We start from the raw sequence: 26,270 nt of genomic DNA on the forward strand, positions 1-26,270 counted from the left end.
TAACTACTGCGGCAAGTACATTTGTCAGCGTAGTGTTAATACAGAGTCCAAAGTGTATTGTGCTTTGTTGTGTTTTCTAGTGAACTAACGTGCTATATATTATATACATTTATATAAGATCTTATTTCTGATCATACCTAGAGCCGAGCCACTCGGGTATTGGACTGCCCGATACAGAGAGATCTAATAGATATACAGTTAGGAGAGATATTTGGACAATCGTGTTTTATTCAGTTACGGGTATTATAGGATCCCCGTGACAATGGACCAAGGCAGATGAGGAGGAAATAAAAAAACCTAAATATACCCACCTTTTCTGTGCAATCTATGAAACAAAAAGCCACATCGCCGCATCAATTCTGGAACTTTTGCTTAACCAAAGACCGACTGTTTTTTGGTGGTGTGGGGAGGGTTAATTTCCTGTCAGCTCAAGTATAATGGGTCAGGCCTCGAATTTGGCAAATTGGAAGGCAAGACTATTTGGTCTAGACCTAACATACTTTTTAAAACATTATGGCAGAAGGCGGCTGCACGGCAACAAGGCAAACTGCAAGTGTCTTTTTTTTTTTTTTTTTTTTTTTCTTTTTTTTAAGACAATGTCTTAATATAACACAGCAGCACCCATTCAAAGTAACGAAGAGTGAACGGTTTCATGTTTTCGTAATCCTAGGCTCAGACTGTCAACTGACACGACGAAGTTGGCTAACTCGATGGTTAGCTTGTAATTTCCCCAACTTACATGGGTTATATGACGAGAATCGAGTTGTAATAGCGTTTAGACTAGCAACTGGACACAGTCGTAGAAATCGTGACATCAGAAAGTTGACCAACTTTATGCTTACAGTTGGTAGTCTGAACCTAGGATAACTAAAACACCGTCTAGGAGTCCCTTCATATATGATGACCGATTAGCAAGATGCAAAATAAGACCACGCCTGTCCATGACATTGGAGTATAATGCCGGCCTCGGTGGTGTCGTGGTTTAGCCATCAGACACAAGACTGGTAGGTACTGGGTTCGCACCCCGTTACCGGCTCCCACCCAGAGCGCGTTTTAACGACTCGGTGGGTAGTGGCAAGACCATTACTCCCTCTTCTCTCTCACAAACAACTAACCCAATGTCCTGGACAGACAACCCAGATAGCTGATGTTTATGTGCCCAGGACAGCGTAATTGAACCTTAATTGGATAATAAGCACGAAAATAAGTTGAAATGAAATGAAAGGAGTATAACATGACCAGGGCACTGTTTACAATTGTCTTCATGGCCGCCGTTAAATTCGAGCCCTGGTGTACGACGAGACTGTGAGCGACTCCTACCTTGGTCAGATACGAGTAGAGACTGGGGCCCGACGACCACGGGGACGGACGATCGCAACTCGTGTTCACGGGTCTCAGGATCGCGTCCTTCTCGTACGCGTCCAGCGCGTACGCCAACAGATGAACCGCATCAAACAGCAGAGCAGCTTCGTGCTGAAACGAAACACCAGTACTAAAGGCGGCGTCACACGATACGAGTGCATCGTACGAGAATAGTAGATTAACATTTTTTTTTTTTTTTTAATTATGATTTCATTGGTTGTTATGCAATCGGTTATTCTCGTGACTATTCTTGTACTAGGCACTCGCATCGTGTGGCGTCGCCTTTAACAGTCAACCTTAAGTCTGGTTCCCACAAAACGTGTAACATGTCGCAGACTAGCCCGAGTAGTATGAGGGTAAGAGAGCTAGACGGACATTTGGACAGTGTCAACGCTCTCTAACCGTTAGAGACCAATCTATATAGATTCTGCGCAATCGCTGCCTACCAAACGCGCTCTCTAACCTGTTAGAGACCAATCTATATAAATTCTGCGCAATCGCTGCCTACCAAACGCGCTCTCTAACCGTTAGAGACCAATCTATATAGATTCTGCGCAATCGCTGCCTACCAAACGCGCTCTCTAATCTGTTAGAGACCAATCTATATAAATTCTGCGCAATCGCTGCCTACCAAACGCGCTCTCTAACCGTTAGAGACCAATCTATATAGATTCTGCGCAATCGCTGCCTACCAAACGCGCTCTCTAACCTGTTAGAGACCAATCTGTATAAATTCTGCGCAATCGCTGCCTACCACACGCGCTCTCTAACCTGTCAGAGACCAATCTATATACATTCTGCGTAATCGCTGCCTACCAAACGGTAGTCAAAGATTCCCGCTCTAATACGACAACAATGTTTGACGTTAAATACCTGTACATCTATCATTTTTAAGCTCCCTGATAAATAGAATTTCACATATGAATCACTAATACACACACTACAGGAAGAAACCCGACAGGAACCCTTTCAATAATGTTCCAGTTAAATGCGCAGATTTCTTCCTGTAGTGCGCGTATTTTATGGGAACATAGTTTGTGACAAATCGGCAAAATTCATTCATTTTTTATTGACTTTAAGCTATAAATTAAAGTGGGTCTGATATCTGTGTCTGGTCGGCAACGATCTGCCGCCATTTGTGGTGTGGTGTTGATTTTATGGGAACCAGGTTTTACAGCACAAAATAAGAACAAAATATGACTATAATATCAGAATTCCAGTATCCAACACAATTGCTTGTTATGCAGTTTCTGGTTAGGAAATGTGCAGCTCATAATAGTAATACAATCATATAAAGTAATTAGTACGTTCTACGTCTCCACAGTACTAACAGAAGTTAACTCGTTCCAGCCAGTGCACCGCGGCTAGCGTATCAAAAGCCGTGGTATGTGCTACCATGTCTGTCGGATAGTGCATAGAATGATCCCTTGGTATCGTCCGTTTACCTGTTTCGGTGAGGTACCTGTTTCGGTGGTTGCGTAATATTTCTGACGTCGTTAACCTTTGTATGGGAAACGAACACAATGTCATGTCTGTCTTATTCACAGAAATGTTCATGAAAGTAAAGTTAAAACGAGCAAGGAAAGCAGGATTGAACTTTACACACTCATAAACAAGGCACATTTCATAATACCTTTTTTTCTATGATTTTCAATGACTGTAATTTGAAAGAAAACAATTTTAAAAGGTATTTCCGTCTGTTCTCAGCTGTACTTCTATCTAGTTATTGAAATCACACGATTGTCACAGCGTCTGCTGGCAAAACTCTCTTTACAGATATTTGCCAAAAATAAATGGTCCTTATTATGTTTAAGTATATAAATATTGTTCTGAATATCTGTTTATATATTTGTTAAAACTCAGAATACAGCTTATATTTTTAACAAAACAATTTTACCAATATAACTCTGGTTATCGAGTACTTCATTTTGTAATTTGCCTTAAAATATTTATTAGATTTTTATATATTATTATAAGTACATGTTTTGTTGAACAACATAATTGTTTTGATAAAGCACTGAAACGTTTTGTGTTGGAACGTATTTGTTGTAAGCTACCGGCCTCGGTGGCGTAGTGGTTAGGCCATCGGTCTACAGGCTGGTAGGTACTGGGTCCGGATACCAGTCGTGGCATGGGATTTTTAATCCAGATACCGACTCCCAACCCTGAGTGAGTGCTCCGCAAGGCTAAATGAGTAGGTGTAAACCACTTGCGCCGACCAGTGATCCATAACTGGTTCAACAAAGGCCATGGTTTGTTCTATCCTGCCTGTGGGAAACGCAAATAAAACATCCCTTGCTGCTAATCGGAAAGCGTATCCCATGTAGTGGCGACAGCGGGTTTCCTCTCAAAATTTGTGTGGTCCTTAACCATATGTCTGACGCCATATAACCGTAAATAAAATGTGTTGAGTGCGTCGTTAAATAAAACATTTCTTTCTTTGTTGTAAACTATACCACTAAACTTATCATTCACCGAAACAGGTTACGTAAGTTACAATATTTACTGCTGATGCATGCTGCAGTTTTTGACGGACGTGCGGTAAACTTGGCAACTTAGCGGCCAGTTTAGTGCTCATTTGAAGCGTAGAAATACTCATAAAAAATTGGTATTTGAATAACAACTGTGTGTTTATAAATACTGATATGCTTTAGAACTGAATGCTTATGCTCACCGAAACTGGTTCACCCATGATACTAATGGTCGTTGGCTAAACATCCCTAAGTTCAGCTAGCAAACGTTTCGCTAACGTTACCGAACTTTTTGATTGGTTCCCGACGTGGTCATTTGGTTTAACGTGAGGCGCCTAAACCAGTCTAGCGGACGTTTTCCAGCTCGGTCTGGATGAACGCAGTCGTGGTTTACCTTCGCCTAAAGCTAAATAAACGTGACCAGGGTCCTAATTCACAAACCTATCTTAGGCTCTGCTAGACAACAAAGCATCCTCTTTGCAAGTCTTTTAGCATTGCACTGCGATATCGCAAAGTTGCGAGAGTTTAGTGAATCAAACCCCAGAACATGTCTCTGTTATACGAGGGTTATGATTTCGGTCCCTGGTAGAAGACGATGGTACCAATCGAATTGTTCGTGAGACTTTCACCATGTGAACAACGCCACGGGTAATGGAATACATGCTAAGAAAGTCTAACCGTGTAAAATATTAGTACATAAGAAAATATTTTCTTGGAAAAAAAAATCCGAAAAGTTATACACGGAGACACAGGTATACTTACCGGGAGAGTTATATATCCGCTTTTGTTGAGCATCACCTTGTTGGTCTGTATTTCGTAGACTTCCATGGCCTTCATGATTTGCTGCACGTACAAGGTCTCGTAGTCTATCAGTCGGAACCCAGTCAGGTTGACGTAGTTGTAGCGGTAGTTCTCCATGTCGATCGATTCCACGTCCTGCACAACGCACACAATGCACCGTTACTGTTACCGTTACTTTTATTAACGTGTCTATACCCAAAAGAGGTTCAGGCACAGTTAAAGGGACCGTCGTGACTTTGCAACTATTATAACATGCTTTCGACAAACAGATCTTTTTTTAATAATTGAAAGTACAGCTTACATATATACAATAGAGTGTCGAGTCTAGACTCTAAACGTTTTATAACCACCAGGCCAGAAATATTTGTAATATACAGAAACTGATATTCTAAACAATAAACTGTGTTCAAGATGTAAATTCAGTTGTTAAAAAGGATTTATTATTAGGAAATATGTTACAGTGTTTGCAAACTCAGGATAGTCCCTTTAATTAGTATAAACGTATACACGTAAATTATTGTCTGGTCCAATAACTACAATTGAAGTGAGCACAATATTTTGATGTGTCTGGGATGGCGTTAATTTTGTAGAGATTGTCTACTTAAGTAAAGGATTTTAATATCATAAAAATAATGTACAGGTCCAAATTTTGACAACACCAGTTCCTTGTTGGTTTAGCAATATAATTGCAATAAAATCTATAATATAATGTACAGGTCAAAATATTGAAAGCACCAATTCTTTGTTGTTTTAGCAATATAAATGCAATAAAATCTATGATATAATGTACAGGAAAAATATTGCAAGCACCAATTCTTTGTTGTTTTAGCAATATAATTGCAATAAAATCTATAATATAATGTACAGGTCAAAATATTGAAAGCACCAATTCTTTGTTGTTTTAGCAATATAAATGCAATAAAATCTATGATATAATGTACAGGAAAAATATTGCAAGCACCAATTCTCTGTTGATTTAGAAATATAATTGCAATAAAATCTATAATATAATGTACAGGTTAAAATATTGAAAGCACCAATTCTTTGTTGTTTCATCAATATAATTGCAATAAAATCTATGATATAATGTACAGGAAAAATATTGCAAGCACCAATTCTTTGTTGTTTTAGCAATATAATTGCAATACAATCTATAATATAATGTACAGGTCAAAATATTGAAAGCACCAATTCTTTGTTGTTTTAGCAATATAATTGCAATAAAATCTATGATATAATGTGAAAACTGTAGGCCTACACTGGTTGTATATACATTATATTATATATTTATTACCCATGTGGTCTGCAATAAATGGATACATAAATTGTGTATTCTCCCACGATATCTTTATGGCATGGGTCATAATAACACATTGAAAACTGTTATTCTACATTACTTGCGACGGTCGCGGCTATGATATTGACATAATTCATCGTCACTGTAATTTACATAGCTGGATGTTATTAACATCGATTGTGAAACGGTTATAATCATATTTAAGGCTTGTTATAAAACATTGTTTGTGGATTATAAATAAATTATAACAATCGCAGGAGTGCCATACGAAATTTATGAAACTCGTTTGATAATAGTTTTTTTTTACCCACCCCCCACCCCTCTCTCTCTCTCTCTCTCTCTCTCTCTCTCTCTCTCTCTCTCTCTCTCTCTCTCTCTCTCTCTCTCTCTCTGTCGTTTCATAAATTCCGTATGGCATTCCCGCTGATGCAATGATCTATACATACATGGGTGTCGCTAAACATTCATTCATTTTGTGTTTATTACACCCCAGTGTAAGATATTGCTCATGTCATAGCAATCACTCAATATCTAACTGGTGTAATATTGGTCTGACGTAGATAATTTCCTGACCAATTCGTAGAAAAAAAATAACGTGTAGTAGGTCTCGACATCTGCTTACTTCTGCGTTGCGGCTTGTTTGCAGTTGGTTTGTAATAAATAAAATACTAAACTAGCTTGCCTGTCATACTATTTTTATGACTTTCGCTCGTCAGATACCAAAACTGTTCACTCATTTCATAAAAAAACAGGCAAGCTCATTTAGTATTCTATATCTATAAAACATGCGATGTGTGTCATATGTTTGCTATGATGACTTGAATAACTAAGTACAGCCGAGACAAACTCTTACCATGCTCGTTAGTATGTAATGGTGATATGGATCTATCATCCCTTCTTGCAAAGCCTAAAAAAAGGAGAAAATACTGCATTAGCAAAATATACATAAATACAATATAAATGATTCGACGAACAAATGATTTTTAAAAATTATAAATGATTAATTCAATTCAAAATATTTTCGTATTTAACCAAGTAAGATTCAAGCACGCTGTCCTGGGTACATACCTCAGCTATCTGTGCAGGACAGAGGGTTAGTGGCCTTACACCTACCCATTGAGTCGTTAAAACTCCCTCTGGGTGGGAGCCGGTACTGCCATGCGAACCCAGTAACTACCAGCCTTATGTCCGATGACTTAACCACGACACCAGAGAGACACTTACATATAAATGACTCTGTAGACAGCCATACATATTCAGGGTGCACTGTTAAAGTTTGTTTTGTTTAACGACACCACTAGAGCACATTGATATATTAATCATCGGCTATTGAATGTCTAAACATTTGGTAATTTTGACTCATAGTCAATAAAGAAAACTCGTTACATTTTCTTAATGCAGCCAGGGATTATTTATTTTTTTGCACTTTCCCACAGACAGGAAACCACATACCACGGCATTTGACCAGTTGTGGTGCACTGGTTGGAACGAGAAAAAAAACCCCCAGTTGAACGGATCCACTGAGGTGGTTCGATCCTGCGACGCAAACACCTCAACCGAGCGCTCAACCGACTGATCTAAATCCCGCCCCCGGTGATATAGTGTCAAAAATCGTACCATTTTGAGAAGCAGGCTAGTGTAGTTAAGGTCAAGGTCAACCAGCATGTTGGTCCACTTCTTTGCTTTGGCCTCCTTCAGCACGTATCGCATGTTAGTCTGGTCCACCTGGCGTACCATGATGTCAAAGGTCGGTTTAAACGAGCCTCGGATTATGCGCTGGACTTTCAACAAATCTGTTAACAAATGTCATGGTAGTAATAAAGCAAGAACTGCAACAATTATTAGTACTCCATAGTGTATTCCTTTAGAACTAATTTAAAGGGACATTCCTGAGTTTGCTGCACTTGTTAAGATGTTATCGACTAACAGAGACTTTATAACGATTGTAACGATATCAAATATATTTTTCTGCATAAAATAATGGTGGCTGTATATTAAACGTGTTTCTGATCGTTCTAATATTTGTACTCGTTAAATTTCATCTTATTTCCTAAAATATAGTTTTTTTCGTACGTACGAAATTATTTGAAGACACAATCCAGTTTGGGCTTGTTACAAACACATTGAATATACAGACACTGATATTCTAAACAAGAAAATATATTTAATATGCAAATTTAATCGTAGAAATATTTTATTAGTCGGAAACATGTTACAATGCAGCAAACTCAGGAATGTCCCTTTAGCGTGTTGATTGTTTGTTTGTTTGTGTTTGTTTCTGTGTTATAGTTGTTGTTTTTCTTGTTGTTTTTGTTTTGTTTTGTGTGTTTTTTCTTCTTCTTCTTAATTTTTTTGAGGGGGGGGGGGGGGGTGTTGGTGATGTTTGTTTGTTTTTTTTGTTTTGTTTTGGGGGGTTTTTGGGGGGGGTTGGGGTGGCGTTGTTTTTAGGTGAGAGGGTTGTTTTTGTTTTGTTTTGGTCTTGTTGTTTGGTATTTGATGATTTTGGGGGAAGTTTGATTGTTGTTGTTGTTGTTAATGTTGTTGTTTTGAGTAGGTGGGGTCGGTTTGTTGTATTTTGTGGTGGTTTCTGTGTTTTTATATTTTCTAATGTGATATATTAAGTATATTATGCATTAAACATATTATTAGACAGGACAGTACATACATTCGTGATTCCACTAGCTGGGAGGATCCCGCCCCCCCCCAAAAAAAAAAAAAACCCAAACAAACAAACAAACAAAAAAAAACAAAAAAACAAAACAAACAAACATGAGGCCGTCGAGAGTGACCGATCCTAAGAACCAATGCACCCGAAGCTGTTACGACTGACCTATATCCCACCCTTCCTACTTTACTGACTATTTCTCGTTCCAGCCAGTGCATCACAACTGGTATATCAAAAGCCGTGCTATCTCATATCCTGCTTGTGGGATGGTGCATATAAAAGATTCCTTGCAACTATTGGGAAAATGTGGCGGGGTTTCCTCTATAAGATTGTATGTCAGAATTACTAAATGTTTCACATCCAATAGCCGATGTTTAATAAATCAATGTGCTCTAGTGGTGTCGTTAAACAAAACAAACGTTTTTTTAGTTTCTAATAACTATGATATATTATATTATGCATATTATGCATTAAACAAATTATTAGATAGAGGAGTACATACATTTGCTCTTGATATACCAGTTGTAATTTCACTGTCTGGGAGGAACCACCCCCGCCCCACCTCCCAACAAATAAAACCCTACAAAACCCCCGCAAAATTCAATTTTGCTTTTAAAAACTCTAAAAAGAAACCCTACAAAAAATTAGGCCGTCAAGTGTGATCGATCCTAAGAACCAATGCACCTCAAGCATGTGTTTTACGACTGACTTATGTACTGAATGACTTTTTTTTTACCCTTACCAGTCGTACTACTGTAGATGACCAGCATCTGGTTCCAGTCGTACTTCCGAATGAGATCCATGAAAGCCTTGCTCAGCTGGTCCATCTGAGGGTACAGGTTGACGGACAGGGTCGGGTGGGTATCGATCCCAGAATCCATCCGGAACTCGATGTGCGGAACCTGGATCGACCCGCACAGCGAGTTCACGAAGCCGGCAAGAATTGGATTCCGAGGTCCAAACATCGCTATGGCGCTCCACTCTACGAGATGGCACACTGAAAAAGAGAATTACAGAAATTATGCTAGGTGCAGGCTATCAGCTGTCACGACGGAATTGGCCAACTCGATGGTTGCGTTGCAATTTCCCGGTCCGATTAACAAGTAACAGGTCGTATGACTTGTATATGGCGGCCTATGTCTAAATTACCAACTGTTTGACATCCAATAGCCGATGACTAATAAATCATTGTGCTCTAGTGCAGGGCTCGACCTTAGCAGTAAGTTGGGGTGTTTTGACTACTGATGTGTTGCTCGGGCTACCAGATGTCTAAACCAACTACATGGTGTCGTTAAACAAAACAGACTTTTAACAAACTTTGTATACGTTGAGAATCATGTTGTAAGAGCTTTCAGACTAGCAACTGGACACATTATATTCGTAAAGTCGTGAGATCGGCGAGCTGGCCAACTTCGTCGTGACAATTGGTAGTTTTCGCCTAGCATTAGTCTACTAAAAATAATAAAATGGCATTTGTAAGCATTTTTGTTAATGTCAGAAATCTATGATTGAAGTGATCTGCAGGGTATTCTCAAGGGGACTGTGTTTGGTTGTAGGTAATGTTTGGCATGCAGCAGCTTCCATGAGAGAATTGTTCAAACACGTTTGTCGTGGACACAACCACAGACTTCGCCAAGGTCATGTTAAGACAATAATACATGAAGCCGTGCCTCCAATTTGAGGACGTGCGGGACGTAGTCCAGTGGTAAAGCGCACGCTCGATGCGCGATCGGTCTGGGAACGATCCCCGTCGGTGGGCCCATTGGGCTATTTCTCGTTCCAGCCAGTATACCACGACTGGCATATCCCTGTCTATGGGATGATGCATTCGTAATTCACACGAAACATGTCGTATACCCACAGGATAATTCAAAATGTTTTCAAATTATTTTCAAATCACTGGCATGATTCTGCAAGTAAGGTTTTGATTGGTGGACATGAGCTACAACTGGCTGCTGTTGGATCCACATGTAATAGTGAAGCTAATTTTAATTAGATTGGAAAATATATAAAACAATATTATAGAATTAATCGTAGCGTTTTTTAAATGAAAGGTATGTTGTCATTATGTAATGCACCATTAATAAATAAAAAAACCCAAGCTATATTTATTAAACGATTATCAAGTCTTGTGAACTGACGTTTCTCTGCACCGTTTAGCTATTTTGATTGCATATATTGTGCTTTATGTTAACTATAGATACTTCTGTGCTGACACCTTTGTTAATCATGTATTTGAATTGTCCTCTTGTTAAACATTGTAATGCGTCTGAGTGTTGTTTAATAAAGATTGAAATCTTCAACGTGCAGGAAAGTAAAGAAGTGCCCGGGTACAAGTAACAAACACGTCGGCTAAAGAAATTTCGAAATTACATTAGCAAAATATACATTATTTTATTTATTCTGAATTTTTGCCCGAATTTAACGAAAATGTCCGAATTTGAATAACAACATTTATTCATAGTAGTAGCATTACTGCTAAGCAGCTGGGTTGAAAATAAATCACTACATATTTGTAGATGGATTACAACTAATATGGTGGGTAGATTGATGCAAAGACATGGTGAAAAGGTTACAGGTCAGCTGATTTTGCCCGGATATGCCTATTGGTGTTTTGCAATAGCACTAGGGATGAGGGGCCGTTGTTTCGTACATTGCTACTGCCGTAGGAAGCGGGGGGGGGGGGGGGGGGGGGGGGGGGGAAGAGGAGGCATGTGCCCCTCCCCCCACTTTTCTTGACCCAGTAGCAGCAGCGATGGTTTATATATATATATATTGTATGTATGTATGTATGTATGTATGTATGTATGTATGTGTGTGTGTGTGTGTGTGTGTGTGTGTGTGTGTGTGTGTGTGTGTGTGTCGGTGTGTGTGTGTCGGTGTGTCAGTGTGTCAGTGTGTGTGTGTGTGTGTGTGTGTGTGTGTGTGAGTGATTGCTATTTTGTTCTTTAAATGATTCTGCCCCATCTCCCCTACAAAAAAAGCCTTCTGATTTTTTTTTAACTCAATATTTGTATTATATACGCTTAACAAAATTGTCATTCGATAACAAAGTTAATCGAGCCTTCAGTGCTAATGTATAACGTATTACACTACACTGCACCTGATGTCAAAACCGAATTTGTGCTGCTATTACCTCGACACCTTTGACTGCAAACGAACACCGACAGGTCAATATGTCACCGTGACTCCAAATTAGCACTCGAAATTGCCTTTTTGGTCGAACAAAACCGTGTTAGAAATTCGTTTTCTACTATTAAAATATTCAAGAGATCTGCTCCCAAGAGGCTGGGAACAAGTCACAGACATATCGTGGCATAAATTGAAAACCCTTTGGGGAAAGAGACGAAGAATTTAACAGGAAGATGAGAGATACGAACCGGTAGGTCTAGCAGCAGTAGATAAAACAAAAATGAATTTAAACCTTCTGGTAGACTGAAAGTTTTGTAAAAGACATCGATTGCTGGAGTTCTAGTGGTAATGAAACACACGCGCAGGAACATGTTCAAGAAAACGTCGCTCGAATACGAACGAACTGTAAGAAGCACCAAGTCCATTTCGATTTGACAGACTTGAATCCAGACTTCAAAGTTTATTTGTTTTGTTTAACGACACCACTAGAGCACATTGATTTATTAATCATCGGCTATTGGATGTCAAATATTTGGTAATTTGGACAATTAGTCTTAGAGAGGAAACCCGCTACATTTTTTTCCATTAGTAGCGTGGAATCTTTTATATGCATCTTCCCACAACCAGGATAGCACATACCACGGCCTTTGATATACCAGTCGTGATGCACTGGCTGGAACGAGAAATAGCCCAATGGGCCCACCGACGGGGATCGGTCACAAACCGACCACGCATCAAGCGAGCGCTCTACCACTGGGCTACGTCCCGCCCCCAGATTTTAAAGTTCGATATCTCTTTAAGGTTCGATTTTTCGTTGACGGTTCAACCACGATGAATGAATGAATGAATGAATGAATGAATGAATGAATTAAAGAATGAACGGACGAATAAATGAACGAACGAACGAACCAATGTATGAATCCATCAATCAATCGAGAAAAGAGTGAATGAATGAATGGATGAATTAATGAATTAATTAAAAATATATTTTATAAAATAATTATTCATTAAATGAAAGAACAAACGGACGAATGAATGAATGAATGAATTAAAGAATGAACGGACGAATAAATGAACGAACGAAAGAACCAATGTATGAATCCATCAATCAATCGAGAAAAGTGTGAATGAATGAATGGATGAATTAATGAATTAATTAAAAATATATTTTATAAAATAATTATTCATTAAATGAAAGAACAAACGGACGAATGAATGAATGAATGAATGAATGAATGAATGAATGAAAAACTAATAAATGAACGAACGATCGAACAAACGAGTGAATGATTGAAAGCACGGACAAACCAACGAACGAACGAATGAATGAATAAATTGTTTATACACTCTCTACAGAATACGCGCATCACCACTGCTATAACAGAAATCCATTCACTGACGGCGTGTTAGCTATTGACACGCAACCGCATAACCTAAGGTCACTGTTGTATAGAAGATGGTCAATGAATGATTTCTGAGGTTCATCAATAGAAGGGAAATGCAGTGTCCCACGATACACTTGTTAGACAATACGATCTTATCCGATTCCGCAGATGGGCTGCGTATCGTATGAAAACTTTAACACGTCACGGCTAGTCGACTAAGCTTAAGTAACGCGCAGCCTTGAGTAACGTCCAATATCTGTCTCTGTCTATCTCTCTCTGTCTCTGTCTGTCTGTCTGTCTGTCTGTGTATGTGTGTGTGTGTGTGTGTGTGTGTGTGTGTGTGTGTCTCTCTCTCTCTCTCTCTCTCTCTCTCTCTCTCCCTCTCTCCCTCTCGCTCCCTCTCGCCCCCCTCTCTCCTCCCCTCTCTCTCTCTCTCTCTCTCTCTCTCTCTCTCTCTCTCTCCTCTCTCTCCCCTCTCTCTCTTTCTATTAATCAAAACGCTGAGTTTGTTTGATATATATTTGAACACAAGTAAATATTTCTTTATTATTAGCATCGTTTAATGTGCTTCAACCATATAGTAGTTGTAAATTTATTTGTTGAAAATGCTGTAACGAATTACATCGAGTCTGTCTCTGCTGTTCATATTTTTTACATTGAAGGAAAAAATGGACATTGCTTTCTAACTTGTATCCACAGTTACACGAAGGGTCTGTGGCAAGTCAACATCTGTACAAATCGGCGTTTAAAGGGATACATCCATGTAGTAATCTTGTATGTAATATATTTTCTATTTTTCCCACAGGAAAAAATAATATGGAATATTAAGAAAATAATAATATTATGTTCAGTATTGTGATGGTTTTAAAATAGAAACTAATGCATGATTATATAATTATTATGTAACTTATATCGTTGATTATCTACTGCTGAAATTATTGTCCTACATTGTCCATTGTATTATAGCTGATCATTGTATTCCACCTTGTACGGGTACTCGAGTCCTGTGAACGGACTCGAGTCATGCTAGACTCGGCCCATGCCCGAGTACTCGAGTACTCGTATAGACCCTAACATCCACTACACAGTTGGTTTGTCATTACAGGCTGCTTGGGGGATGTCTCTGAAATAGTCCTATCAGCACTAACAGGTCTCGGTGTGAGAAATGCTATTGCTGAATGTGCTGTGGGGGAAACTATAGATACAACTAGCGACTTTTCGGTGTGAATCCGATCCACTTGAATTAGGCCGCTGACACAGATGGTGAGTGATCGAGACAGGTGCGAGGCCAGTGAATGGATCCAGGAAGGTTTGTGTGCGCGAGTGGATGAGACAGCGAGCCTGGAGTGGCTTCCGATGTCTGCGTCCCGTGTAACCACATTAAAGGAACATTATTGACTTACGATCATACTAAAGCCATCATGTGGGCAACGAGATATCGTATTGGTTCAAGTCATGGGAGGCAGGTGTATGTGTGTGTGTGTGTGTGTGTGTGTGTATGTGTGTGTGTGTGTGTGTGTGTGTGTGTGTGTGTGTGTGTGTGTGTGTGTGTGTAGGTGTTGTTGAGTATTACAATATATTTTATGTCAAAACTATATAGCAAAGCATTATGGCATACGTGCTAGTAACCCTCCTCTGTGTAGAGGTTAAACGCCTTACTTAAACGAGAGGCGTGTTCAGGAAGGGCGAGAGATCGCGGCCGCTTGCTGGTAACATTTGTTTTCCTCCCTCTTTTTTTCTCTTTTTATTTTGCGCCTAACGTTAGATGAATTTGATATGACAGAAGACGATGGTGCCAGTCAATTCGTTCGCGAGCGCTCGGCCTCCTGAACACGTCGCTGGTGAATACTGGGTTCGTAAACCAGTACCGGACCCCACCCTAGAGTGGACAGACAGTCCAGATAGCTGAGGTATGTGTGCCCAGAACAACTGTGCTTGGTTCTTAATTGTACATAAGCACGAAACAATTTCATCGTGGGCGTATTTCTGTACAAAATGAATGAATGTCTTTCAATGTGCTTGCACGAACAAAAGCATAAGTCGCAGTGTGTGTGTGTGTGTGCGTGTGTGCGTGTGCGTGTGTGTGTCGAGGTTATCGTGTTTGAACCTTAACTGGACATAAGTACGGATCCCTCACCACCACTACCACCACGACGACAACCACCACTACTACCACTATAAACACACCAACCACCACGACAACCACAACTACTACCACCACTATAAACACACCCACCACCACGACGACAACCACCACCGCCACCACAACCAACATGGTCGTATGTCTATATAAAATAAGTGAATGTCTTTCAAGATCCTACCACGAACAAAGGAATCGACCGTGGAGTGGTCTTGTTGAAGAAACCAAACAATAAAGTTTATTTTGTTTAACGACACCACTAGAGTACATTGATTCATTAATCATCGGCTATTGGACATCAACATTTGGAAATTTTGGCATATACTCTTAGAGAGAAAACCCGCGACATTTTTGTTCCATTAGTAGCAAGGGATCTTTTATATGCACCATCCTACAGACAGGATAGCACATACCACGACCTTTGCTATACCAGTCGTGGTGCACTGGCTGGATCGAGAAATAATAGAAAAAACATGGGTGGGATCTAGCTGTCAGAAAAGACCTTCCCTGAGGTGCTTGCGTCTTTGGAACCACTATCTGACTGGGTTTTTCCCATCCCAGCCAATACATGACTGGTATTTCAAAGGCCATGGTATCTGCTGTCCTGTTTGTGGGAAAGTGCCACTAAACGTTCCCTTGCTGCTGATGGAAACATGTAGCGGGTCTTCTCTAAGATTATGTGTCAGAAATTGCCAGATGATTCACTAATAAATCAATGTGCTCTAGTGGTGTTGTTAAAAAATGAAACTTTAAATAAACTTTAAGTTACCAAATGGTTGTAGTTTAAAACGTACTAAAGCGCCATCAAACAAAATTATATTCATTTTCTTTTCTATCAAAGACATAATTCGCTCGGCGTCTGGATTTGCCATAATTCTTGGCATAGCCTCCTTTCAAGGATCTACAGTGCAAGCCCGAAGGGCACAATATCACGGCATATGAATCCCTTATCATCAAAATCTGGTTAAGAAAACAGATTCGTATTATACCGTGTTACTCGCCACACCATAAACCAGTTATCTTCCAAAACATGGTCACCGAAACAGTTCGGTATCACTCTAGCTAAAAAGGCGTGCAATTTCGAAATGGCTGCCTCCAGCACAATATGGCATTCTTTGTACTGGGATTCAACGTTTCTTCAACTTGGCTTCAGGCTGCGAGTTTTCTCAGCTCATTTCACATTTAAATTAGTGTTATTTATCTAATTTATTTAATTCATATTACATTTGTCAAATATGCAAAGCGTCCGTCTGAATTGGAATTGATCATACACTAACAGACATTCGTTAACGCTATTCAGTCCACGTCCTGTTGCTAACTTCAGTCACTAAGCTAGTCTTAGCACTAACACCATTAAAACGGAATTGGATGTCGGGGGCATAAAAGTGGAACAATATTAGCAAATTATAAATCACAGGGAAATAAGACGAATTTACGTTAAAGCGAAGTATACACAACGATTTTTTTTTTTTTTTTAAATTGGTCCGAGGTGTGGCCCATTAGTAGATCGTATGTCTAGGGTGCAACATGTCGTAAGATTAACTAACCCAGTCACCCCTTGCCCACTGAATACACTGTTTCTCAAATATACAAGGAAGGCAGGGAGGAAATGTTTTATTTAACGACGCAGTCAACACATTTAATTTACGGTTATATGGCGTCGGGCATATGGTTAAGGACCACACTGATATTGAGAGCGAAAACCCGCTGTCGTCACTTCATGGGCTACTCTTTTCGATTAGCAGCAAGGGATCTTTTATATGCAACATCCCACAGCCAGTATAGCACATACCACGGCGTTTCATATAGCAGTCGTGGTGCACTAGCTGGAACGAGAAATAGCCCAATGGGCCCACAGACAGGGATCGATCCCAAACCGACCGCGCATCAAGCGAGTGCTTTACCACTGGGCTACGTCCCGCCCCCACCCCCACCCCCACCCCCTCAAATGTACACAGTTAAAGTTTGTTTTGTTTTGTCATCAAGATTCAAACTGGCTTATATTTACGATAATAACGTACAGTTTCCAGAAGATACGATTATATACTCATACATTTACCCATCCATTTTAAAATAAATTAAATTGTTTAACGACACCACTGGAGCATATTGATTAATTAATCATCGGTTACTGGATGTAAAACATTTGGTAATTCTGAAAAGTAGCCATCAAAGGAAACCCGCTACATTTTTTCCTAATGCAGAAAGGGATGTTTTATATGCACTTTCCCACAGACAGGACAGCACATACCACGGTCTTTGACCAGTTGTGGTGCACTTGTTGGAACGAGAAAAATAACAATCAATTGAGTGGATCCACTGAGGTGGCTCGATCCTGCGATGTAAGCACCTCAAGCGACTGAGCTAAATCCCGCTCTCCACCCACCCCACCCCACCCCACCCCCTCAACTATATAGTACCCTACAACTGATGTACCAAACATGGTATGTTTTATCCTGTTTGCAGGTGACTTTATATTGAAGATATTTCCTGTCATTGTGGTAACCCATTAACACCCCCTACCCCCACACCCAACTCCCAACCCCATCTTGCCTTAGTCTGGCAACACATACTACGAAACAGCGAGTTGAACTTGTTATTAAAAAACAAATCAAAATCCAAAAATCAATTCTAGTCAATGTTGAAAGAGGGAAGAACTATGAATAACACCAAACTAAAATCATTAAAAGTCATTAAAACAAGACATAACCAAAAAAGACTCCAAAACCCCTCATGCTCTGAATATGCGCGAAAGACCTGCGTACTTAACATTAAAACGGACAGGCACTTCGTCGCAGTAACTGAGTAATTAAATAAATATTGTTCTCTCTGTCATATAATAAGCATTAAGGACACATGGTCGTTTCGGCAGTTAATTTGCCACCGGACAGGTCGCTATTCGGGTCATGAACTGAAGCTAATCGATTTGCGTGCGTATTAACTCTGTACGAAGACGCCGGACCCGGTGGAGACATATAAATAAGACGAGAGTTGATCCAATCACACGATGGACGCAGCAAGTTTTATGTAACCATACTGCCTGCATACCGCAGAAGGTCCACTGTACGCCTGAGAACATTATTAAATGAAATATTATCAAGTTAAACAATATCAAATGAAAAAAACCCATTATCAAATTTAAAAAAACGCACACAAAACCCCCCATTATTAAATGAAACAATATTAAATGAAACATTATTAAATCAAACCTTTTGTCATTAAACATGTATTAGGTCAGGTCAGGTTATAGAGTTTTACGTGCACATTCGGAACAAGCTGGACAGGACACGAAAAGGGTTGGGGTGGGTGGAAGAGGGGTCCGCCCCCAGTGGCAAATGCAAGGGAGCACCAGCTGTCCGACCGGAATTGGTAGTATGTATTTATTTTATTTATGTACATTTATGCACACCCACCATCGTGTTACAATTATATTGAATTCTGTATATAGGTATATATATATATATATATATATATATCCTCATATGCCGTAGACTACGACCTGAGTGTAAATAAAGTTCAGCTCAGTAGCGGGTGGAAAAACATATTTTGGTGGTGGTCTATTTATACTTCGGTTCGGACACAATTTTAATTGTAATTTACTAATTTTTGTTTTTCTTCTCAAAATTCTGCTAATTTTCGAGATGTCAATGATATTCATATGAACACAACGGAAAAACAAAACAATTGTCGCATATCTTATCAACTGGTTAAAATAGAGACCAAGTTTGGTTAAATAATAATTAATTTACAAACCTGTAACACATTTGGATAAAGATGAAATAGAGTAAAACAAAGTCTGTGACTTTGAAATGGGGAAATACCCTTAAAAATAGACTAGAGATCGTCTTCGTAACCGTAACTTCTCAGAGGTACGTGTCTTTTTTAAAAATAAGAAAAAAATGCATTTCGTAGTATTAAAAACACCGGAATAATCAGAAAAACTTCTGATGTACGCAAATGGGTAGTCTAAACAACAGAATCTAAGTAAAGTATGAAGGAAGAAGGAAGAAGGAAGGAAACGTTTTATTTAACTACGCACTCAACACATTTTATTTACGTTTATATGGCGTCAGACATATGGATAATGACCACACATATATTGAAAGAGGAAACCCGCTGTCGCCACTTCATGGGCTACTCTTTTCGATTAACAGTAATGGATATTTTATATGTATCATCCCACAGACAGGATAGTACATACCACGGCCTTACTTACACCAGTTGTGGAGCACTGGCTGGAACGAGAAATAGCTCAGTGGGCCCACTGACGGAGATCGATCCCAAACCGACCGCGCATCACTAATAGTGAAAAATACGCCGTAGTGTTTACAAACTAGGGTCTGTTATTTTAACCACACTTGACCAGCTCATGGGGCAGGACGTAGCCCAGTGGTAAAGTGTTCGCTTGATGCGCGGTCGGTCTAGGATCGATCCCCGTCGGTGGCCCATTGGGCTATTTCTCCTTCCAGCCAGTGCACCATGATTGGTATATCAATGGCCGTGGTATGTGCTATCATATCTGTGTGATGGTGCATATAAAAGATCCTTTGCTACTAATGGAAAAATGCAGCGGGTTTCGTTTCTAAGACTATATGTCGAAATTACCATATATGTTTGACATCTAATAGCCGATGATCAATAAATTAATGTGCTCTAGTGGTGTCGTTAACCACAACTAACTTTCTTTTTGATCAGCTCATTTTCTCCGACATTTTGCCTTTATTAAATCTGTCGTTTTAAATTATATAAAGCCGTAGACCGTCGCAGATGACGAATGAACGACACTTTTATGTGAACAGTCGGAGACCATCGTAGACGATCTGCAATCTATCAGCGACAAATCTGATATGAGTCTGCCACTTGTTAAATATACTCTTCAAAAGAAGAAACGCAAAACCACATTGTCGTAACATTTAGAGAATTGATTTAATTATTGAATGGTGAGTCCGATAATTACCAAATGTTGCAGGATTGTTCACAATTCACTCTAGTCCATTGTGAGTAAGTGATAGGACACACCACCAAGGTCAAGGTCATCTGGAGTCAATACCGGGTGTGGCCTCCGCGTGTGTTGACAACTGCCTGGCACTGCCTGCCCATTGAAGCAACCAGAGTACGGATGACGTCCCGGGGGATGGTGGCCCACTCGGCCTGCAAGGCTGCTGCCAGCTCGGGCAGGGTCTGGGGCTGTGGTTGTCGCTGTCGGAGGCGTCGGTCCAAATCGTCCCATAGATGCTCAATTGGGTTCAAATCCGGTGATGTCGATGGCCAAGGAAGGACATTAATGTTGTTGTTCTGTAGGAAAGCCGTTGTGAGACGTGCTGTGTGAGGCCTGGCGTTGTCATGTTGGAACACTGCGTTGGCGTTGGCCATAACTGGAACGATGTGTGGCCGGAGGATCTGGTCAATGTAGCCCTGTGCATTCAGGTTGCCCTGCACGTGGACCAGGTCAGTTCTGCCAGTGTGTGAGATGGCTGCCCACACCATGACACTACCCCCGCCGAATCTGTCCACTTCCTGCACGCAATTTGCCGCATAACGTTCACCACGACGCCTATACACGCGACATCTTCCATCATGACGTCGGAGCAGAAATCGGGACTCGTCACTGAACCACACCTGTCTCCATCGCAGTTGAGGCCATTGTCGATGAATCTGGCACCACTGCAGTCGGAGTCGACGGTGTTGTGGTGTTAAGATGACACCTCGAACTGGACGTCTGGCACGAATTCCTACCTCACGTAGGCGGTTCCGTACGGTCTGGTCGGATATCCTGCGCAAACCTGGTATTGCTGCGGCTGTGGAGGTGGCAGTAGTCAATCGTTCCCGAAGGTGGCGTACCCGGATGTAGCGGTCCTGCCCGGGGGTAGTGACCCGTGGTCGACCGGATCTAGGGAGTTCACGTGTTGATCCTTGTTGCTGGTAATGGTCCCACAGTCTGGAGATGGTGCTTGGGGACACATGAAATGCCCTGGCAACGGCCGTTCTGGATTCGCCTGCGTCTAGTCGGCCGATGGCATTGTTTCTCTGCGGTTCACTGAGACGTGGCATGTCCTGGATTGTCAACTGTCGGCCAGATACAGAGGCCAGGCAAGCGAACACCCTGCACTTTTATACTGTCGGTGTTCATGTTGCACGTGCAGACAACGCACGTGCAGTGGTGACATGGTTTGCACGTGGCTGCGTTTTTGCGTATATTCACATTTTGGAACTTTATTGTACAGTAGCTGCGTTTTATCGAATGTAACCGTGGGAATGTGTTTGGGACATGCAATGACCTTATATTCACAAAGCATGAACCGGTAGGAAACATAAAATCGGAGTTATAACCCATTTGTACCCTTTTGCGTTTCTTTTTTGGAAGAGTATATTTTGCGACATGTTAAAGATTTTTGTGGGAACTAGCGAGTGTTCAGGAGTACGAGCGCTGGCGAATAACAATTTAACTGGTTTCCGTCGCATCCTATCCTAGCACGTAGTATGGCGTTGTCATGACATTAAAGGTAGCACTAAACCAAATAATTTCCGGCCGGGTCAAAGTTCGAGGTGCACCGAACTTTTGATAGAAAAGTTAACACCACAAGTCCTGTGATTGGTTATAAATGTGAGTGTGTTGGTTGTAAAAAAAACCCATAGTTTCATCTGGGCTAAAAACATTTATGCAATTTTATTTGATCTAGTACCACTGTGTCAAGTAGCCTTGTGCTTGGAACATGTATGGGGTATCTGTAAAAAAAAGTACTCAAATTTTGTGCGAAACTAGGGGTGTTGTAGAAACATCTGGTTATACCGAAAATGAGCCATGGAAGGTACCATTTTCTTCAGTTGATACTTTGAGGTAGGGGTTGTAGTACTGATATTTATTGGTCATAGTTTGGTTGATATATTGCATATAGTGTTTTTAAACACAGACGTTAACATGGTCGACTATGAGATTTTATTTCGTATAGTCATACCTATAGTCTCATACTCTATTAGTCTTTGAGTCTAGATTCTAAACGTTTAACAAGCACCGGGCCCGTTTAGCGAGCAACCGCGACCTCCTGAACATACGAGGTCGGTCTAGGATCGATCCCCGTTGGTGGTCCTATTGGGCTATTTCTCATTCCAGCCAGTGCACCATGACTGGTATATCAAAGGCTGTGGTATGTGCTATACTATCTGTAGGATGTTGCATATAAAAGATCCCTTGCTACTAATGGAAAAATTGCCAAAAGTTTGACATCCAGCTGATGATTAAAACATCAATGTGATCTAGTGGTGTCGTTAAACAAAACAAACTTTATATGTACAAATTTCCAAATGTTTGACATCCAATAGTCGATGAAGAAGGCCTAGTAAGTTGTATAACTTGTGCCTAATCCTCCCCGTCGTGGCCCCATTGGGCTATTTCTCGTTCCAGCTAGTGCTCCATAATTGGTGTAACCGTGGTATGTACTATCCTGTCTGTGGGATGGTGCATATAAAAGATCCCTTGCTGCTAATCGAAAAATAGTAGCCCATGAAGTGGCGACAGCGGGTTTCCTCTCTATATATCTGTATGGTCCTTAACAATATGTTTGACGCCATGTAACCGTAAATAAAATGTGCCTTCTTGTGCCTTTACATTTGTTTATATGTTTTAATCAATCAAGCAGATGATTAATAAATCAATATGCTCTAGTCGTGCGCGTTAAAGAAAGCACAAGCTTTAAAAAACCCCCAAAAAACTCCTGATTGGATTGGATAACATTTTAACGTGCCTATATCCAATTAAGGTTCAAGCATGTCTCTGCTGGGTACAATCTCTGACTTCGCCAGTGACTGGGTCCGGGGCAGAAGGGGAGGGGGGGGGGGGGGTAGTGTTGAAAATGGGCAGAGTTTCGAAAATAACACTTAGTAAAAAGGTTAATAGATTTTAAAAAAAGAAAAAAGTTGCAAGACAAAAATAAAAAGAATTGACTGCTTGGTCGAATACTTATACGAATAATATAATTTGGAGTATTTTAGAAGGACAGTCCAAAAATAATTAAGAGAAAGAAAAAAGAAAGTAAGGTGGACATAAAATTTTGAACAAAGGTTTAAAGTCCGATCTATATGTCCACGTGAACATACATGACAACCTAGTTGAAGAAGACGTCTTCGTACAGATTGTGCTCAATATCAAAATCCATTTGCTTCAACGCTATTCCAACGGCCATCGGTAACGCCTTTTTTTTCTGGTGCCTAAAGCGTGGAGTTCGTTGACCAACGTTCCTGGGCTAACTGCTAACTGGGCAGGTTGATGATGACTCGACTAATAGATTTGGCTGCAGCACTAAGATCTGGAGGGAATAACTGATAAGCTCTCACAATCTTGATGTCCCAAGGAGAAATAAGCTGCTCCGATCCCCAGGCCATCATTCACGGTGGACTGACAACTTGATGGACGAGTGTTTATTCGTGTCCGACACGCCGTCACCGACGTGTTTGCCGACACGTCATCGGCTACAGCCACGTCCGCCGTTGCCGTATTGACCCGTATGCCGCCAAACAAGGCCACACAAAGAGAACACACAATTATGACGGTCTGTTGACTCCAGTGATATTGTTGTAAGTGAAAGGTAGAGAGCTCGATTGAGAACCCGTGGGTCGTAGTATGGACAACCTTCAGTGGAAAGATTTTCTTGTTTTAATCAAAAACAAAAGTCTGTTTTGTTTAACGACACCACTAGAGTACATTGATTTATTAATCATCGGCTATAGGGAGTAGCCCATGAAGTGGCGACAGCGGGTTTCCTCTCTCAATATCTGTGTGGTCCTTAACCATTATGTCCGATGTCATATAACCGTAAATAAAATGTGTTGAGTGCGTCGTTAAATAAAACATTTCCTTCCTTCATCGGCTATAGGGAGTAGCCCATGAAGTGGCGACAGCGGGTTTCCTCTCTCAATATCTGTGTGGTCCTTAACCATATGTCCGATGTCATATAACCGTAAATAAATGTGTTTGAGTGCGTCGTTAAATAAAACATTTCCTTCCTTCATCGGCTATAGGAAGTAGCCCATGAAGTGGCGACAGCGGGTTTCCTCTCTCAATATCTGTGTGGTCCTTACCATATGTCCGATGTCATATAACCGTAAATAAAATGTGTTGAGTGCGTCGTTAAATAAAACATTCCTTCCTTCATCGGCTATAGGGAGTAGCCCATGAAGTGGCGACAGCGGGTTTCCTCTCTCAATATCTGTGTGGTCCTTAACCATATGTCCGATGTCATATAACCGTAAATAAAATGTGTTGAGTGCGTCGTTAAATAAAACATTTCCTTCCTTCATCGGCTATAGGGAGTAGCCCATGAAGTGGCGACAGCGGGTTTCCTCTCTCAATATCTGTGTGGTCCTTAACCATATGTCCGATGTCATATAACCGTAAATAAAATGTGTTGAGTGCGTCGTTAAATAAAACATTTCCTTCCTTCATCGGCTATAGGGAGTAGCCCATGAAGTGGCGACAGCGGGTTTCCTCTCTCAATATCTGTGTGGTCCTTAACCATATGTCCGATGTCATATAACCGTAAATAAAATGTGTTGAGTGCGTCGTTAAATAAAACATTTCCTTCCTTCATCGGCTATAGGGAGTAGCCCATGAAGTGGCGACAGCGGGTTTCCTCTCTCAATATCTGTGTGGTCCTTAACCATATGTCCGATGTCATATAACCGTAAATAAAATGTGTTGAGTGCGTCGTTAAATAAAACATTTCCTTCCTTCATCGGCTATAGGGAGTAGCCCATGAAGTGGCGACAGCGGGTTTCCTCTCTCAATATCTGTGTGGTCCTTAACCATATGTCCGATGTCATATAACCGTAAATAAAATGTGTTGAGTGCGTCGTTAAATAAAACATTTCCTTCCTTCATCGGCTATAGGGAGTAGCCCATGAAGTGGCGACAGCGGGTTTCCTCTCTCAATATCTGTGTGGTCCTTAACCATATGTCCGATGTCATATAACCGTAAATAAAATGTGTTGAGTGCGTCGTTAAATAAAACATTTCCTTCCTTCATCGGCTATAGGGAGTAGCCCATGAAGTGGCGACAGCGGGTTTCCTCTCTCAATATCTGTGTGGTCCTTAACCATATGTCCGATGTCATATAACCGTAAATAAAATGTGTTGAGTGCGTCGTTAAATAAAACATTTCCTTCCTTCATCGGCTATAGGGAGTAGCCCATGAAGTGGCGACAGCGGGTTTCCTCTCTCAATATCTGTGTGGTCCTTAACCATATGTCCGATGTCATATAACCGTAAATAAAATGTGTTGAGTGCGTCGTTAAATAAAACATTTCCTTCCTTCATCGGCTATAGGGAGTAGCCCATGAAGTGGCGACAGCGGGTTTCCTCTCTCAATATCTGTGTGGTCCTTAACCATATGTCCGATGTCATATAACCGTAAATAAAATGTGTTGAGTGCGTCGTTAAATAAAACATTTCCTTCCTTCATCGGCTATAGGGAGTAGCCCATGAAGTGGCGACAGCGGGTTTCCTCTCTCAATATCTGTGTGGTCCTTAACCATATGTCCGATGTCATATAACCGTAAATAAAATGTGTTGAGTGCGTCGTTAATAAAACATTTCCTTCCTTCATCGGCTATAGGGAGTAGCCCATGAAGTGGCGACAGCGGGTTTCCTCTCTCAATATCTGTGTGGTCCTTAACCATATGTCCGATGTCATATAACCGTAAATAAAATGTGTTGAGTGCGTCGTTAAATAAAACATTTCCTTCCTTCATCGGCTATAGGGAGTAGCCCATGAAGTGGCGACAGCGGGTTTCCTCTCTCAATATCTGTGTGGTCCTTAACCATATGTCCGATGTCATATAACCGTAAATAAAATGTGTTGAGTGCGTCGTTAAATAAAACATTTCCTTCCTTCATCGGCTATAGGGAGTAGCCCATGAAGTGGCGACAGCGGGTTTCCTCTCTCAATATCTGTGTGGTCCTTAACCATTATGTCCGATGTCATATAACCGTAAATAAAATGTGTTGAGTGCGTCGTTAAATAAA

The 26,270-nt window shown here is 40.7% G+C and overlaps 1 protein-coding gene across 1 annotated transcript in view; it reads right to left on the reverse strand.

Annotated features, from left to right (window-relative positions):
* The window catches only part of LOC121370563 (glutamate receptor ionotropic, kainate 2-like), a 186,810-nt gene that overhangs the window by 47,567 nt on the left and 112,973 nt on the right, over positions 1–26,270 (reverse strand). Inside the window, exons 3-7 of the mRNA XM_041495871.1 lie at positions 9,339–9,593; positions 7,549–7,724; positions 6,785–6,838; positions 4,596–4,769; positions 1,321–1,473 (exon numbers count right to left, since the gene is read on the reverse strand). Of these exons, the coding sequence (XP_041351805.1) occupies positions 1,321–1,473; positions 4,596–4,769; positions 6,785–6,838; positions 7,549–7,724; positions 9,339–9,593 (812 nt within the window). The remainder of the gene's footprint in view (positions 1–1,320; positions 1,474–4,595; positions 4,770–6,784; positions 6,839–7,548; positions 7,725–9,338; positions 9,594–26,270) is intronic.

This window comes from Gigantopelta aegis, chromosome 4, assembly GCF_016097555.1.
Source record: "Gigantopelta aegis isolate Gae_Host chromosome 4, Gae_host_genome, whole genome shotgun sequence".
In the NCBI taxonomy this organism is placed as follows: Eukaryota; Metazoa; Mollusca; class Gastropoda; order Neomphalida; family Peltospiridae; genus Gigantopelta; species Gigantopelta aegis.